The 17113-nt window shown below is 42.6% G+C and overlaps 1 protein-coding gene across 1 annotated transcript in view; it reads right to left on the bottom strand.

Moving 5' to 3' along the window:
- The window catches only part of DCC (DCC netrin 1 receptor), a 923941-nt gene that overhangs the window by 44975 nt on the left and 861853 nt on the right, over positions 1-17113 (bottom strand). The window contains exons 23-24 of the mRNA XM_065406266.1: positions 11945-12107; positions 4674-4900 (exon numbers count right to left, since the gene is read on the bottom strand). Of these exons, the coding sequence (XP_065262338.1) occupies positions 4674-4900; positions 11945-12107 (390 nt within the window). The remainder of the gene's footprint in view (positions 1-4673; positions 4901-11944; positions 12108-17113) is intronic.

Raw genomic sequence — 17113 nt, 5'->3', positions numbered from 1 at the left:
CATTTTCTTACAACTGTCTTTAAATGTAAATTTCTCCCTTTACAATTACATCCTGGTTTAACTCTCCTTTCTCCCTGCTGCTGAAACAAAAATCGCTTCATAAAAATGACACTAACCCTCTGCCTCAACATTACTTATTACCCACTTCCCTTAAAGTTCAAACAAAGTATCATGGCCAGATTTGGGTACATAAAGTTGGACATCTAAATCCATAATCTAGCACCTAAATAACTGGCCTTATCTGCAGAGATGCTTTATATGCACCCACTAAGTCCCAGCCAATTCAAATGATTGGCTCAGCAGCTACAAAAATCAGGCATTTTATTATTATATTATTTATATTGAAATATAGATGTAGGTATCTTCAGGTAGCCAAACTAAAAGTTTTAGTCCACTTACACTCATACAGAGATGTTTGGTGTAACCAAAGAAGCTAGGGTAACTATCTCTGGTCATGGAGGTACCTTGTTTTCAGTGGGATGTTTGGTACAGTAATTCCCAATGAAACAGAAGATATGTTTTCTGGTTCTCAGATTGTATCATATCTGATATGTACACCTCTACCCCGATATAACGCTGTCCTTGGGAGCCAAAAAATCTTACCGCATTATAGGTGAAACCGCGTTATATCAAACTTGCTTTGATCTACGGGAGCGCGCAGCCCCGCCCCCCTGGAGCGCTGCTTTACCGCGTTATATCCGAATTCGTGTTATATCGGGTCGTATTATAGCGGGGTAGAGGTGTATATTATATTAATATCACATAAGTAGTTATACCACCACGGGGAAAATAAGTTTATTATTGCCATAACAAAATAAACTGAATTTATTTGGTATCTTTGAGTAGTTCACCTCTATTGTGCCTACTCATCTCCACTGGGGCTATTACTTTCTAAACCTCTGAGCAGCTCATAAACTTTTTTTTTAATAAGACTCTCCACAAAACTCTTTCCTTCTTTCCTTCAAATTAGCTTGATTTAGTTTTCAGGACTAAAATCTCAGTCTTGCACCAGTAACTGTTTTAAGGTCCAAAATCTAGTGATTAAATAGGGCGAGGACAATATGTTTTATTCAGTTGGATATTCTAGGATTCCCAGTACTATAAAAGTATCAAAGTATCTAGCCTAGTTGTTTGCATGTATTTGTATCTAGCCCTTCTGGTTAGGCAACTGGTGTGCTGTGACCACTGCTTATCTTGGGTCTGATCCAAAGATCATTGAAGTCAATGGAAAGACTACAGTTGATCTTAATGGGTTTTGGATTATGCCCCATGATCACCTTACTTGTGAATAGATTATAAAGTCTTTTGGGCAGGGATCATCTTTTTGTTGTATGTTTGTAAAGTGCCTAGTGCAATGAAGCTGGGGCCTCTAGGTCCTAATCCAATACAAATTAAAAAAAGAAAAAAGACAAACCACTATGTAAGATATCAAACCCTAAAATCCTGACAGCAACCTATGATTTTTAGATCATTTTAGAGGTTTGAAATCCTATTAGGTCTGCCATTTCTTTCACACTAAAGCCTGTACCTCTTATGGTAGGTAAGGAATAGAGATACAAATAATAGTAGCAGCTGAAGAAATCTAAGCATTTACCATCATATATATCACCAAAGAATCTGCATTATTTAAAACCCTATTTGATTTTCCAGACTAACTTGTCACTGTCACTCATGAGTGATGCAGCTATGCAAACTCATGCCAAATATACTTATATTTTGAATCTATATATTGCTGCTTCTTCCCCACCCCATTACATTTTATTACTGAAAAAAAAATTCTAACAAAAGGGAAACCTGTACTGTTTAAGGATAGAAAAGAAAAGCTAGGCTGCCTATATACTACACTTAAATTGCATTTTTTGCATGAGAGTTTCTTTCTCTCTGGGCCAAATTCTGATCTCACTTACGGTGGCGAAACTCTTTTTTACTGTGTTGTCTCTCTGCTCCATTTTTCATTTGATTTTTTCCCCACTGTGTTCCCCACCACCAATAGAGTCTCCTAAAGTAGAATGCAAACTCAAGACTTGTCTACACGGAGACTTAGTGCATCGCAAGCCAGGAATATACAATATCCTAGTCTGCTGGGTCCACCATGTGGAGCCTGCAGCTGTACACTAAAGTACCATAGGTTTCAGAGTGGTAGACGTGTTAGTCTGTATTAGCAAAAACAATGAGAAGTCCTTGTGGCACCTTAGAGACTAACAAATTTATTTCGGCATAAGCTTTCGTGGGCTAGAACCCACTTCATCAGATGCATGCAGTGGAAAATACAGGAGCAGGTATAAATACATGAAAGGATGGGAGTTGCCTTACCAAGTATGAGGTCAGTATAACGAGACAATTCAATTAACAGCAGGATACCAAGGGAGGAAAAATAAATTTTGAAGTGGTAATCAGAGTGGCCCATTTCAGACAGTTGACAAGAAGGTGTGAGTAACAGTAGGGGGAAATTAGTATTGGGGAAATTAGGTTTTGGTTTTGTAATGACCCAACCACTCCCAGTCTTTATTCAGGCCTAATCTGATGGTGTCCAGTTTGCAAATTAATTCCAGTTCTGCAGTTTCATGTTGGAATCTGTTTTTGAAGTTTTTTGTTGTTGAAGAATTGCCACTTTTAGGATTGTTATTGAGTGACGTTACTTTCTTTGTTGGGCCAGTCTTGTAGTAGGTGACTTCTGAGTACCTTTTTGGCTCTGTATTTTCCACTCCATGCATCTGATGAAGTGGGTTCTAGCTCACGAAAGCTTATGCTCAAATAAATTTGTTAGTCTCTAAGGTGCCATAAGGACTCCTTGTTATTTTTGCTAAAGTACCATAATACACTTTGACTAGCTGGTTCATACAGTAGGGTCCACATGACCAGTTCATATGTGGCAGGCTAGGGCACTAAAGATGTACACCCCGGCTTGCGGTGTACTAATTGATCGTGCAGACAAGCTCTCAATAATGTTTGATTTCCAGCTGAAGTTCTGAGCCAATCATGAAAGAATGGAGTAGAAATCAAACATGATACATATTCTTCTAATTATTAACCGATGCAAAGTAGCATGTCATTTTGGAAAAATGAAATTTACCTGTTGACACTATTATCTGTAGACACTACCAGTTCTGCAGACACTATTGAGTTGCTTAATGTTCGAATTCTTGAAAAATCATTCTTATCCATTAAAGCAATTGGGAATACTTGATTATGATAAGCTAAAACCTTCCAATATTGTATACAATATACTCTGTTCATCAATTGTGGGTCCAGGCAGGGCCGGCTCTAGGCACCAGCAAAACAAGCTGGTGCTTGGGGCGGCACATTTTTAGGGGCGGCATGGCCGGCGCCAGAATGCCGCCCCTAAAAATGTGCCCCGGGCCGCCCTAGCACACCTCCGCTGCTGCTGGCGCGCGAAACAGCTGTTTCGCGCGCCGGGGCTGCTCGGGGTCTCCCCCTCCCTCCCAGGCTCTCAAACCTGGGAGGGAGGGGGAGATCCCGAGTGGCCACGGCGCGCAAAACAGCCGTTTCGCGCGCCGCTGCTCCCCCTCCCTCCCTCCCAGGCTTGAGAGCCTGGGAGGGAGGAGGAGAAGCGGCGCCCGCGCCGCGGCCACTCGGAGTCTCCCCCTCCCTCCCAGGCTCTCAAACCTGGGAGGGAGGGGGAGACTCCGAGTGGCCGCGGCGCGGGCGCCGCTTCTCCCCCTCCCTCCCTCCCTCCCTCCTAGGCTTGAGAGCCTGGGGGGAGGAGGCAGGGCTGGGGATTTGGGGAAGGGGCGGAGTTGAGGCGGGGCCAGGGGTGGGGTAATTAAAAACCGGGGGTGGGGGGCGGCCAAAATTGTTTTTGCTTTGGGCGGCAAAAATCCTAGAGCTGGCCCTGGGTCCAGGTGATTTTTCATTCCCTCAGATCTCAATTTCAGCATACGTATTGCTCCACTTGCATTAGAAGCTACCCATGCAGCTAGTCATGCTGTTATATTAGACAAGAAGTATCTGCCACCATGCCCAGTTGCAGTGTTGCCAACTCTCACAATGTTATTACAAGTCTTCTGATAATTGGTGTGTTTGCTAGAGCCCAGGTTCCTGGAATCTGATTATTATCTTGACAGCATGACTCTAAATACTCCAACACCAGAAGGCAAATAAACAAGGCCTAAATTAATTATTTTTAAATCTCGTGATTTTTAAACCAATCTGTGGATGGCTTGAATTGTGATTTTTGAATGCCTGGAGCTGGCAATACCACCAGAACTGTATTGGGCCTGTTAATCACGGCTGGCACTGGTGGAGGGGGCCTGCAGCAGGGGAGTCCCTCAGAGGCACATTTTAGAACAACCACTGTAGTACCCTTTACAAATGTACATTGCACATTTCCACCCTAAGTTGGCTTGATTTTGCTGGATGCTCCCTTTGGTGGGTCTAGACTCCCCAGTCCTTATGTCTAGGAGTGCAACAATGGGAGGGTGGCAGGCCCATGTACAAGGATTATGAGCACCCTTTTCTCTCTCTGACATAACTGTATACAGCTAGGCCAAATCTGGACCATAGCACCCAGGTTTATTGATTTCAGGACTGACTGTGTTATTCTGCCCCCCAAAGAGAATATTTTCATATCACTACAGATTCTTGAAGTTAAAAACAGCTCCAGGCAGGTTAGAGCTGGAACATTTCAGTGAGCACAATGGTGGTGATATTACCAGACTGTGAGGCACTCTTGCTGCCCAGCTGAGTTTCAGACTGGCTGTGGCTGACTGGCGTGATGTCTTGACAGCTCTGCATCGGCGAGTCTCTTCCTGAGGGGTCAGAACCTGATGGCTTTTCAATATTCTTCATCTCCATCTCTTCATGGTGTATCCAGAGGTCTGGGGGCCTCAAGTCTTTCTGGCTGCCCTTCCTTTTCCCAGCACTATGGGTAGCACGCTTTCTGTGGAAAAAGTCCAGATTGAAATCTAAGAAAATATCCCCCAACAAAAAAAAAAATATCCATAAAAATTAAGTGATCTCAGGTTACGCAACAAATAAATCCATTTAGGTTTGTCCTACAAGGCTTAGGAACCAGTTATCTTGGATCTGACTGCTATGCCTTTAGGCCTCTAGAGATAAATGTATTATAGCCATGATATGTTAAATCCCCAGGGCACGGGGGTGGGTACCAGGTGTCTCTCTGTCTAGCACCAGCTGCTTGCTGATCCATGAAGTGGCACTGGTGTTAGTTCCAGATGAGGCCACTTGCCAATCTGTTAGAGCTAGACATCAAGGTGTCTCACTGACAGCATATGTTTAGGAGATGAATGAAAGGGGCAAGTGAGAGTAAATACTGCTGTTTGCTCCAGAGGGTGGGCTTGGGGCTCAGCAGGGTAGGTCTGTGCACCAGCTGATGTGTAATTGGAGAAAAATTCCTTCCAGAAACAATAGGGGAATTGTGAAGTTCCTCTTGGGAAGACTATAATTTCTGATTTAACTACATATAGCAACAGCAATTGAATAATTCAGGATATATTCCCGCAGTGTCCTGCAGGTCTCATACTTTCCATAAACAGCTACAGCATACATTATATTTCTTAAAAGTATATTAAAACATGATTTTTATCACACAAAAGCTAAGAAATTCAGAGTGATATACCCCACAGCAACATTAACTTTCCTCCTTATGTATATTCATTACAATATGTTCTATCCTTACAAGACCATACAGTGTGTGTGTATATACACAAAACATGCACGCACACACATTCAGCAACATATGTGCATCTGCTGTTAAAGAAAACGTATGCAACTTAAATATAAATCAAGAGCTCTCTGTTGCAGCTACCTAACAAGTCTCATTGGAGATGCATTATTTAAACTCACTTTAAGCAGTCTAAACATATGGAAAACATGCAGCCCCTCTGTTTTATTTTTAATGGTATTTGCAGAACAATCTGCCTGAGCATTCACATAGCATTTTTCATCTGCAGATCTCAAAGCACTTTACATAAACGGATAAGTATGGTCCAGTTTATAGGTGAGGAAAGTGAGATACACCCCAGTGAGGCCAAAATTTTCAAACTTGGGTGCACATTTAGTCATCAGAAAAACAGCAGCTTGATTTTCACAGGTGATGAGCACTCCCAACTCCTGTTCAAACTTCAAAAACAGACTCCAAGAGAAACTGCTGAGCTACAATTCATTTGCAAACTTAACACCATCAATTTGGGCTTGAATAGGGACTGGGAGTGGTTGGCTCACTACCAGGGCCGGCACAACCCATTAGGCAACCTAGGCAGTCGCCTAGGGCGCTGAAATTTGGGGGGCGGCGACCGCGGCAGCCGAACATCTGGCCGCTGTGGTTGTCGGCTGTATTTTGGGGGCGGGACCTTCCGCCGCCTCTGTCGGGGGCGCCATTTTGGGGGCGGGACCTTCTGCCACCTAGGGCACCAAAAAGGCTGCTGGCGCTCCTGCTCACTACAAAAGCAATTTTCCCTCTCTTGGAATTGACACCTCCTCATCAATTATTGGGAGTGTACCACATCCACCCTAACTAAATTGGCCTTCAACACTGGTTCTCCACTTGTAAGGTAACTCCCTTCTCTTCATGTGCCAATATATATTTATGCCTGTTTCTGTAATTTTCACTCCATGCATCTGAAGAAGTGGGGGTTTTACCCATGAAAGCTTATGCCCAAATAAATCTGTTAGTCTTTAAGGTGCCACCAGACTCCCCGTTGTTTTTGTGGATACAGACTAACATGGCTACCACTCTGATACCAACTCCTGTTGAGCCCCACAAGCTATTCAGGCCAAAATGCATTTTCTACATCTACCAAGTCATCACAGGCCTAATTCAAAGACCACTGAGCCAGGAACTCCTGAGTTCTAATTCTGCTCTGCCATTACTTGATCAAGTTGCAATCAATAAAATGAATAACATTTACTTACTGCAGGTATCTTGCATGGGAGTCATGAACATTCATTTGTTTGTAAAGTGCTTTGAAGATATATGGTGCTGAGTGCAACTACTATTAAATCTTAAATGTCTTTTTGGTAATTGAATTAAAAATTAAGATGCACTATTCTTTACTCTTTAACTTTGCAATACACACACAGAGAGAGTATGGAATTATATAGTACACCTTGTGGAATTCACTAAGACACACTACACGTTGAATCTTTTAAGAAGGCTCTTTCCACTTTGCTGAAACATTGCTTCTTGTTATGCAGACACTATCCGAAACAGCTTGGATGAGGCAAATAAGTGAAGACATAGCTGATAAGTCATTAGCATCAGACCTTGGAAAGGATGTTTTGTCCCCTGCAGGAGAACAGCTTTTTGTCTCTGATTTAAACCAATTACTGTACCATATCATAAGTCTTCCAGCAGATAGGGATTCTATCTCCCTGCAGCTGTAGACAAATAAATAGAAGAGAAGCTCAATGAAGCCCTTTGCAATTCACCCCATTTGCCCTGACAGCATCGTACATATAACAGTTGTCGCACTTTTGTTTTTGTAACAGGCTGCAGTAAAGGGAACGCAGCTGATATAAAGATGCTAGTAAGAAAAAAAATCTCTTTACAAATGAGAAGTGATTTCACTTTCAGCTCAGTTATTTCCTGCAGGTTACTATTAAAGGAGTGGAAATGACATGTCTCCCCCACCACCATTCACACCGCCAACAAATGCAACCTAATGCCTGGCAGGCAAGAGTCAAAAACATAAGCTGCAGCTAATGAGCAATGTCAAGGTGGGAGATGCAGAGTGAAACGAAAAAAGAAGATATATCCAAAGGGAAAACTGCAGTGACATACTGAGGATGTCTAATGGCTGCTGACTTATTTGCCTGAATTTTATTTTGCTTTCCTTTAAGTCTCCACCTAGCTTCTCCTACCTCTATACACATTTGCTACCATCAGTTATAACAGTACCTTGCAGGCAATCTTTATTTATTTCTCATACTTTTCCTTTACCCACTTCAGATGCCTAACATCATATTCACTACTTGACAACTTCTGAAGAACAACCTCCTATCATGTAGCTGCTGTGCTCTGGAGTGGCTTAGGAACATAGGATTTACCTAACTGGATCAGACTAGAGGTCCACCTATACCAGTACCTTGCTTCTTGCAGTGGCCAGTAGCTGAGTTTTCTGAACTTCTCAGGTTTAAATTTACATTGCACATGTGAGATTTCATGGTTTTAGCTTGCTGCAAAGGCCATTAATAAGCATTATATTATACAATCTAAGCACAATGTCATTTACCATCCAGTCCTGACAAACTCCTGCAACAGTGAAGTCCACGGGTTGGCTATATACTGCATAACGCAGAATCACAGACACATAGGGCTGGAAGAAACCTCAAGATATCATCTATTTCATCCTTCCATGCTGAGGCAGGGTTAAGCATATCTAGACAATCTCTGCCAAATATTTGTCTAATCTGTTCTTTAAAATATCCTGTGATGGCGATTCCACAACTGGTGCTTAACTATCTTTATTGTTAGAAAGTTTTTCTTAATATGTAACCTAAATCCCTTTAATGCAAACAAAGCTGATTATTTTTTGTCCTACCCTCGGTGGACATGGAGAACAATTTATCACAGTCCTCTTTATTATAACCTTTTACATATATGAAGACTGTTACCATGTCCCCAACAGCCTTCCCTTATCCAGTCTAAACATGAACAATTCTTTTAATCTTTAGTCGTAGGTCATATTTTTTAATATCATCTTTAATTTGCTCTCTATTTACTGCCCTTTACTTTATGTAATTTTGTCTCATTGTTATCTGTCTCTCCACCTGTTGTCTCTTGTTTTATACAAAGATTGTAAGGTCTTTGGGGCAGAGACCATATTTATATTGTGTGCTTCTCCAGTGTCTAGCACAATGGGGTCCTAGTCCATGACAAACAAATAAATACATATATACACACATACATGTGGATACTAGGGAGACGTGTTACATATAGAAGTTAAATTGCCTGATCTTTTATTAATGAATAGTAAGGCTGCACATGAGGATGGGGCACAGGGCTGCCCCTGGCACTGGCCAATGAGGGCAAACAGATGCAGTTCCCACCCGAGGGAAGTATTAGTGGCCATGTTCTGAGTGCATGCCAGTAAACTTCTAGTACTACAGAGGATATGACTACTGAGATGTTTCAGAATGTGAGACAATTCAACATACTTCAAGAGCTGCAGCACCTGCTGTAGGTACTACAGAATAACATAAACCTGAACACTTAATCATCCCACTTTCCTGCTTTTTATAGACATCTACATTACTAGAAAGCTAGTATGGCTGACACATTATTCCTCCTTGAAGTCAGAGACAGAAAATAGCTATTAGGTCTCCTAATCCATCCCTCCATCAGTACAGTGTTTTCCTACAGTATATTTTATAGTGTTTTGCCCACTCATGTTTTAAATGCCTCAAGGAGTATGGCCTTCCCTGCTCTTGGGAGATTACTGTACACTACTTTATTAAAAACTTTCACCGTTAGGAAGGTTTCGTTAATATTCAACACGAATCAACCTTTTTCTTGATGTCATCTCATTCACAGGTTTTGAAACTTACTGGTGATTTTAAAATCAGAGGCAAGTTCCACATTGGAAGCTGGATCCAAAACCCCTTGTTTCAGTATAGGTATCTCTTCATAATGGTCTGAACAAGAGGCTCCGACACCCTCAAATTTGAGGAAGTTTGGCTTCAGACTTTTGAATTCTGGAGCTTGAGCCTGAATTTATTTATTTATTTATGTATTTATTTATTTTTATGTAATGACTTTCCCCCTTCTCCCACACTTTCAGTATAAAAGGTTTAGTTTCGGTTAACTTAGTCTCCACATCCTCCAATCTCTTCTACACAGTAGCAATCCAATAAGAGCTTTAGGCTGCATTCAAAGCCCACTGCAGTCAACAGAAAGGCTCCCATTGTCTTCCATGGGCTTCGGGGCCAGAGCTCAGAACCCATAATTGAAGCTGATTGTCACATTGAGCTCTTCTAAAAACCTGCTTACTTATTTTGGTGCCTAAATAGGGACTGCATATTTTGAAAATCTAGCCTTGAGTGTAGGTACTAAACTCTTTTGGAAATTTGTCTCCCAGTGACTATATTATACTATAAACTCCCCTGCCTCTGAGCTTGACAAGGTCAAAGCTAATTTCAGCAGACATTGAAACAGTTTAGCCACATAAGAACATAAGAACGTCCATATTGGGTCAGACCAAATGTCCATCTAGCCCAGTATCCTGTTTTCTGACAGTGGCCAATGCCAGGTGCCCCAGAGGGAATGAACAGAACAGGGAATCATCAAGTGATCCATCCTTTGACACCCATTCCCAGCTTCTGGCAAACAGAGGCTAAGGATACGTACCCTGCCCATGACCATCCTTTTGTTGCTCTGCACTCTTTTTCAAGCATCAACAAAAATCAATGCAATAGACTTTTGACTTGCACTTCGACTAACTATTTGTCCTCCTCATATGCAAAACATGATTAAATTTTATATCAGAAAGTTCATTCTTTCTTAATAGTATAATTACTGTATAATTCTGAACCAATTAACTGGTAAAATCCAGCAAATTAGGTGACTCCAGTGGAATTTCTTCTTATACCAGGGCCAGATGTCACCCATAACTTTCTGGAATGGAGCACCCACGGAAAAAATAGAGCACACACCAGCAGCCTCCCCGATCAGATCCTCCTCCTCTTCCCAGCGCCTCCTGCCCATCAGCCAGGGCCGGCTCCAGGCACCAGCTTAACAAGCAGGTGCTTGGGGCGTCCAAGGGAGAGGGGCGGCATGTGCGGCAATTTGGGGGTGGCAGGTCCCTCACTCCCTCTAGGAGCAAAGGACCTGCCGCCGAACTGCCACCGCCGATCACGGCTTTTTTTTTTTTTTCCCAATTGCCGCCGCCGGTCGCAATTGCGATCGCGGCTTTTTTTTTTTTTTTTTTGCTTGGGGCAGCAGAAATGCTGGAGCCGGCCCTGCCATCAGCGGGCCCTGCTGATCAGCTTTTCCCCCTCCCTCCCAGTGCCTCCTGCCCACCGCAATCAGCTGTTCAGTGGCATGCAGGAGGTGCTGGCGGCGGGAAAGGAGCAATGACGGGGTGCGCTCGGGGGAGGGGAGCCGGAATGGGGCAGGGCAGATGAGTGCGGGAAGAGGTGGGCGAGGGTGGGGACTTGGGGGAATGGGTGAAGTGGGGGCGGTGCCTGGGGCAGAGCGGAGCTTGAGCACACCCCAGCAACTTAGAAAGATGCCACCTCTGGCGCACCCTACACTGTCCCTTTAAAATATATGAAAATGGTCTCAAATGGTCTAAGTGCTGTTTTCTGGCATTTTTTACATATATATATGAATAACAGGAATAACAGATGTTGACTTTCTTTTGCAGGACAAAAGCCTCACAATAGACTGAAAACTGAGCCTGAATGTCTCCATTTTTCAGCTGCATGGAGAGAGGAAGTCAAATCAGACAGTCTGGTACCTAGAAGGCATTATTAGCCACACAGACAGATAACATTTTTCCTTAAATCAATGGAATTGATTCTTCCCCCCGTTTGATTGAACAGAGAAGGGGTGGGTCATGAGGGGGCTGTTCTGGCTGTCTGATTCTGAGGATCAGCCCTCGGCCCCAATAAATGTTCGAGCTACTTTTTAGCATCTCTAACTTTGCCCCACCACGCCCTCTCCCATTCTACTGTGTGCTCCCAATGTGCTCCCTCCAGGGTAAGCCATGTGTGGCAAAGGGTCTGGAATAGGGAATTCCCATATGACCGGGAAATTCTCTCCACTGGCCAGTTGCATCCAGTTTCTGGAACGTTTGTACCCCTTAAGTGGCACAATGTGGCTGGATCTGATTACATATTTCAGCCTGACTCCACATCCTCTCAATGCTCATTTGAGGACCTTGCTCATATCATCTTTGAAACCTAACAACAGAAAAGTGGCCACTTTTTTGTCTGTTTGTTCAGGTATTTGCCAGCAACATACTTCCTCTGTTGCGCTGAAGAACGCCTGGTGCAGATCACAGCCACGATCACCACCACCACCACTGTAATGACCCCAACGGTGACCACAATGATTACTAGAAGGTTGCTGTTCTTTTGAGGCGTTACGCTGCCATGTGGAGGGTGCATCTGCCCTATGGGAGGTTCTGAAAAAATATAAATGATGAGAGAGTTTCAGCAGCAAAATTTAACAACAGAGTGTAAAAAACAGATGTGATGTACAACAACAGTTGGCAGAGACTGCTAGATCTGGTATATAGACCTTTTGCCCATCAGATTGCCTGGATAAGTTTTGTCCCCAGTTGAAAGAGACAGGAAAAAAAGATATTTTATGCCACACAAATACTTCTCTGACATAATTGATGAAAGGTCATGGCTTATGAGAAATAGCCTACTTATTTCATGCCCAGGAAGACAAATTGCTTGATGCAGTGTGATCACAATTTACCCCCCTTCTCTTTCAGAAGCCACCCATAAAAAAGGCACAATTTAAAGCCTGTCTCGGGTGTGTGAATTCTACTTAAAAACAGACAGTCGGTTCAGAATGGTGTCACAAAGCACTGAAATTTATGTTTCACTGTGTTTCAGTGGTATAGCAAACTGGAAAATATTGAAGCAGTAAGGACTGAGGTGCAAGGTGTTTACTGGAAATTAATGACCAGCTGCTGGGAGTTGATAGCTATCAGCTCACTATTGCTATTAGCAGCTAAAACTGAAAAAAAAGGCAATATGCATTTTTATTCCTTACATAGCCTCTATTGATATTTACCGAACAATTAATGTCTTGTGTATTAGCCAATCTGAATGTGTGATTCATCTCTCAAGATTCCATTCAGCCCATAATAAGCCACAGATTATATTGTATTGTATTTATTGATATAGCTCCTCTGATGTAAGGTGTTAATCATGCTTCACTTGGAACACAATAGCAGATAGAGAGATCAATCCTCTGAGAATCTGTGCTGAGAATCCTCATTTTCCATTAACTTCAATGGAACAACAAGACTGGACCCCAAATGATCAAGTTACATCATTTCTTGTTTCAGATCCCAATACCACTGATTTCAAAGATTGGGCCCTTGCTCACTAGTTTTTATGGATGCTATTACATGGTGGATGGCACATTTTTCAACTGCGTTGACAGCTTCTTGCATAATTTACATAGAAAAATAATTACTCCCCTTGCATACCATCCAGAGAGGGCCCAATCCTGCAGTCTTTATTCAACAAAATTTCCATTTCGGTCAAAGGAAGTTTTTGCCTGAGTAAGGACTGAAGGTTCAGGATCATACATTATAAACACTAGCATAGGACAATATGCACTTTGGTTATTTTGTCTGCTAATGGATCCTATAAAGACTAAGAGCTCAGGAAAACCAAGAGATGATGCCACTTAAGTTTGGAGAACTTGTCAATAACTTCATGAGCAGAGTCTGTCAAGAGATTTCAAACAGTGTCAGCATCCCAAAAGCCCATCTGTAACTTTAAAAAAGTGACTGTGAAGTCATTTTTCCTTCATTAGAACTGAATGAGCACATGCCAAAGGTCAAAGCTTTGTAAATTGCCATTTTAGCTAGTGATAAATGTAATTTTATTGTAATTTTCTATCTTCATTCTGTACTGTAGTGTGATTTCTTTACATAACAAATTAATTTGTTTAAATAAATTGACTTTTTCTCATAGTTCTTTTTCAGGCAATGGAACATGACAAGCAGTTGTGAGTTTCATGGCTTTTGTCATTAGAATGACCTCGTACAGGAATTCAGTAGGTTTTTTTTCATTTCCATATTGTTTATAAGGAATATGACATAGAATCATAGAATCATAGAATATCAGGGTTGGAAGGGACCTCAGGAGGTCATCTAGTCCAACCCCCTGCTCAAAGCAGGACCAATTCCCAACTAAATCATCCCAGCCAGGGCTTTGTCAAGCCGGGCCTTAAAAACCTCCAAGGAAGGAGACTCCACCACCTCCCTAGGTAACGCATTCCAGTGCTTCACCACCCGCCTAGTGAAATAGTGTTTCCTAATATCCAACCTAGACCTCCCCCACTGCAACTTGAGACCATTGCTCCTTGTTCTGTCATCTGCCACCATCGAGAACAGCCGAGTTCCATCCTCTTTGGAACCCCCCTTCAGGTAGTTGAAGGCTGCTATCAAATCCCCCCTCATTCTTCTCTTCTGGAGACTAAACAATCCCAGTTCCCTCAGCCTCTCCTCATAAGTCATGCGCTCCAGACCCCTAATCATTTTTGTTGCCCTCCGCTGGACTCTTTCCAATTTTTCCACATCCTTCTTGTAGTGTGGGGCCCAAAACTGGACACAGTACTCCAGATGAGGCCTCACCAATGTCGAATAAAGGGGAACGATCACGTCCCTCGATCTGCTGGCAATGCCCCTACTTATACAGCCCAAAATGCCGTTAGCCTTCTTGGCAACAAGAGCACACTGTTGACTCATATCCAGCTTCTCGTCCACTGTGACCCCTAGGTCCTTTTCTGCAGAAGTGCTACCTAGCCATTCGGTCCCTAGTCTGTAGCTGTGCATGGGATTCTTCTATCCTAAGTGCAGGACTCTGCACTTGTCCTTGTTGAACCTCATCAGGTTTCTTTTGGCCCAATCCTCTAATTTGTCTAGGTACCTCTGTATCCGATCCCTACCCTCTAGTGTATCTACCACGCCTCCTAGTTTAGTGTCATCGGCAAACTTGCTGAGAGTGCAGTCCACACCATCCTCCAGATCATTAATAAAGATATTAAACAAAACCGGCCCCAGGACCGACCCTTGGGGCACTCCGCTTGAAACTGGCTGCCAACTAGACATGGAGCCATTGATCACTACCCGTTGAGCCCGACGATCTAGCCAGCTTTCTATCCACCTTACAGTCCATTCATCCAGTCCATACTTCTTTAACTTGGCAGCAAGAATACTGTGGGAGACCATATCAAAAGCTTTGCTAAAGTCAAGGAATAACACATCCACTGCTTTCCCCTCATCCACAGAGCCAGTTATCTCATCATAGAAGGCAATTAGGTTAGTCAGGCATGACTTCCCCTTGGTGAATCCATGCTGACTGTTCCTGATCACTTCCCTCTCCTCTAAGTGTTTCATAACTGATTCCTTGAGGACCTGCTCCATGATTTTTCCAGGGACTGAGGTGAGGCTGACTGGCCTGTAGTTCCCCGGATCCTCCTTCTTCCCTTTTTTAAAGATGGGCACTACATTAGCCTTTTTCCAGTCATCCGGGACCTCCCCCGATCGCCATGAGTTTTCAAAAATAATGGCTAATGGCTCAGCAATCTCATTCGCCAACTCCTTTAGCACCCTCGGATGCAGCGCATCCGGCCCCATGGACTTGTGCATGTCCAGTTTTTCTAAATAGTCCCGAACCACTTCTTTCTCCACAGTGGGCTGGTCACCTTCTCCCCATATTGTGCTGCCCAGTGCAGCAGTCTGGGAGCTGACCTTGTTTGTGAAGACAGAGGCAAAAAAATCATTGAGTACATTAGCTTTTTCCACATCCTCGGTCACTAGGTTGCCTCCCTCATTCAGTAAGGGGCCCACACTTTCCTTGACATGTATAGTAAACACCTGTAAAACAAAATTAGCCCTTCCTCCTTCCCTAGTTCATGCATCCATCCTCTGTTCTCGCCACAAAACTCAATTTTTCCATGAAGCCAACAACTATTAACCCAAATCTGTAAAACTTCTGTCAACCACTTGCTATATCAAGCAAATTAAACAAAGCTGCAAGATAGAACCTTTCTGAAGGCTTTTCAGTAAATTTTATCTCAAAAGTCTACTTAGACTATAAGCTTCACAAAGCATGGACTGTGCCTTCTGTGTCTTGTACAGAGCACGTGGTGGATGCTTAAATAATAATTATTATTCCTATAGAAACAGTAAACAAATGGCAGGTCGGGTGTTCCATTCTTCACCATGTGAAGCAGGAGTAAGTCCATGGATGTAACACTAGTGTGAAATTGATACAAGATGGAGGAAATTGCTAAAGGCTTATTTAAGTTTTTCTCTTGCAACCCAGGATAGTGATTCATGTAATAAAGTACTGACTGGACTGGTCTGATCATTATTAAGGTTGCAGAATCCATGTTCACACATTTTCCTCCAAACAAGATGTCCTGGACTCCAAACCCTCCTCAATGTCTTTGAAGCCAGGAACAGGAATAGGCACAGGGAACTTCAAACAAATGCCATAACAACTTAAAGACATATCCAGACAGTAGTAATCATTTAAGCACACACACTACCTTTAGCATCTGAACATATAAACCACAAATTGATATTTTCTAGAGGTAATAGGAAGGGTTTTCTTTTGTTTAAAATCACAGTATCTCTCATGTCTTAATATAACACTTGCTGAAAAAGACTGGAGAAGCTTCCATTAAAAAAAAAACACCAGGTTAAATAACAGCCTTCATTCTAGCTTTCACACAAAATAATATCCTTTAGAAACATCCATATTTTCTATAGTTTTCTCAGGGACTTAAGACTACACAGTAAATATGAATTATTTGGAATCAAGAAGCCTCAGATTGATTATTGCTTTGGAGGACAGGGTCATAATTCAAAATGATCTGGACAAATTGGAGAAATGGTCTGAGGTAAACAGGATGAAGTTTAACAAAGACAAATGCAAAGTGCTCCACTTAGGAAGGAACAATCAGTTTCACACATACAGAATGGGAAGAGACTGTCTAGGAAGGAGTATGGCAGAAAGGGATCTAGGGGTTATAGTGGACCACAAGCTAAATATGAGTGAACAGTGTGATGCTGTTGCAAAAAAAGCAAACGTGATTCTGGGATGTATTAACAGGTGTGTTGTGAGCAAGACACGAGAAGTCATTCTTCCGCTCTACTCTGCGCTGGTTAGGCCTCAACTGGAGTATTGTGTCCAGTTCTGGGCACCGCATTTCAAGAAAGATGTGGAGAAATTGGAGAGGGTCCAGAGAACAGCACCAAGAATGATTAAAGGTCTTGAGGACATGACCTATGAAGGAAGGCTGAAAGAATTGGGTTTGTTTAGTTTGGAAAAGAGAAGACTGAGAGGGGACATGATAGCAGTTTTCAGGTATCTAAAAGGGTGTCATAAGGAGGAGGGAGAAAACTTGTTCACCTTAGCCTCTAAGGATAGA

This window comes from Emys orbicularis, chromosome 6 (assembly GCF_028017835.1).
Source record: "Emys orbicularis isolate rEmyOrb1 chromosome 6, rEmyOrb1.hap1, whole genome shotgun sequence".
NCBI classification, from domain to species: Eukaryota; Metazoa; Chordata; order Testudines; family Emydidae; genus Emys; species Emys orbicularis.
The sequence above is the reverse complement of the archived record's forward strand: the minus strand, read 5'-3'. Positions and strand labels throughout refer to the sequence as shown.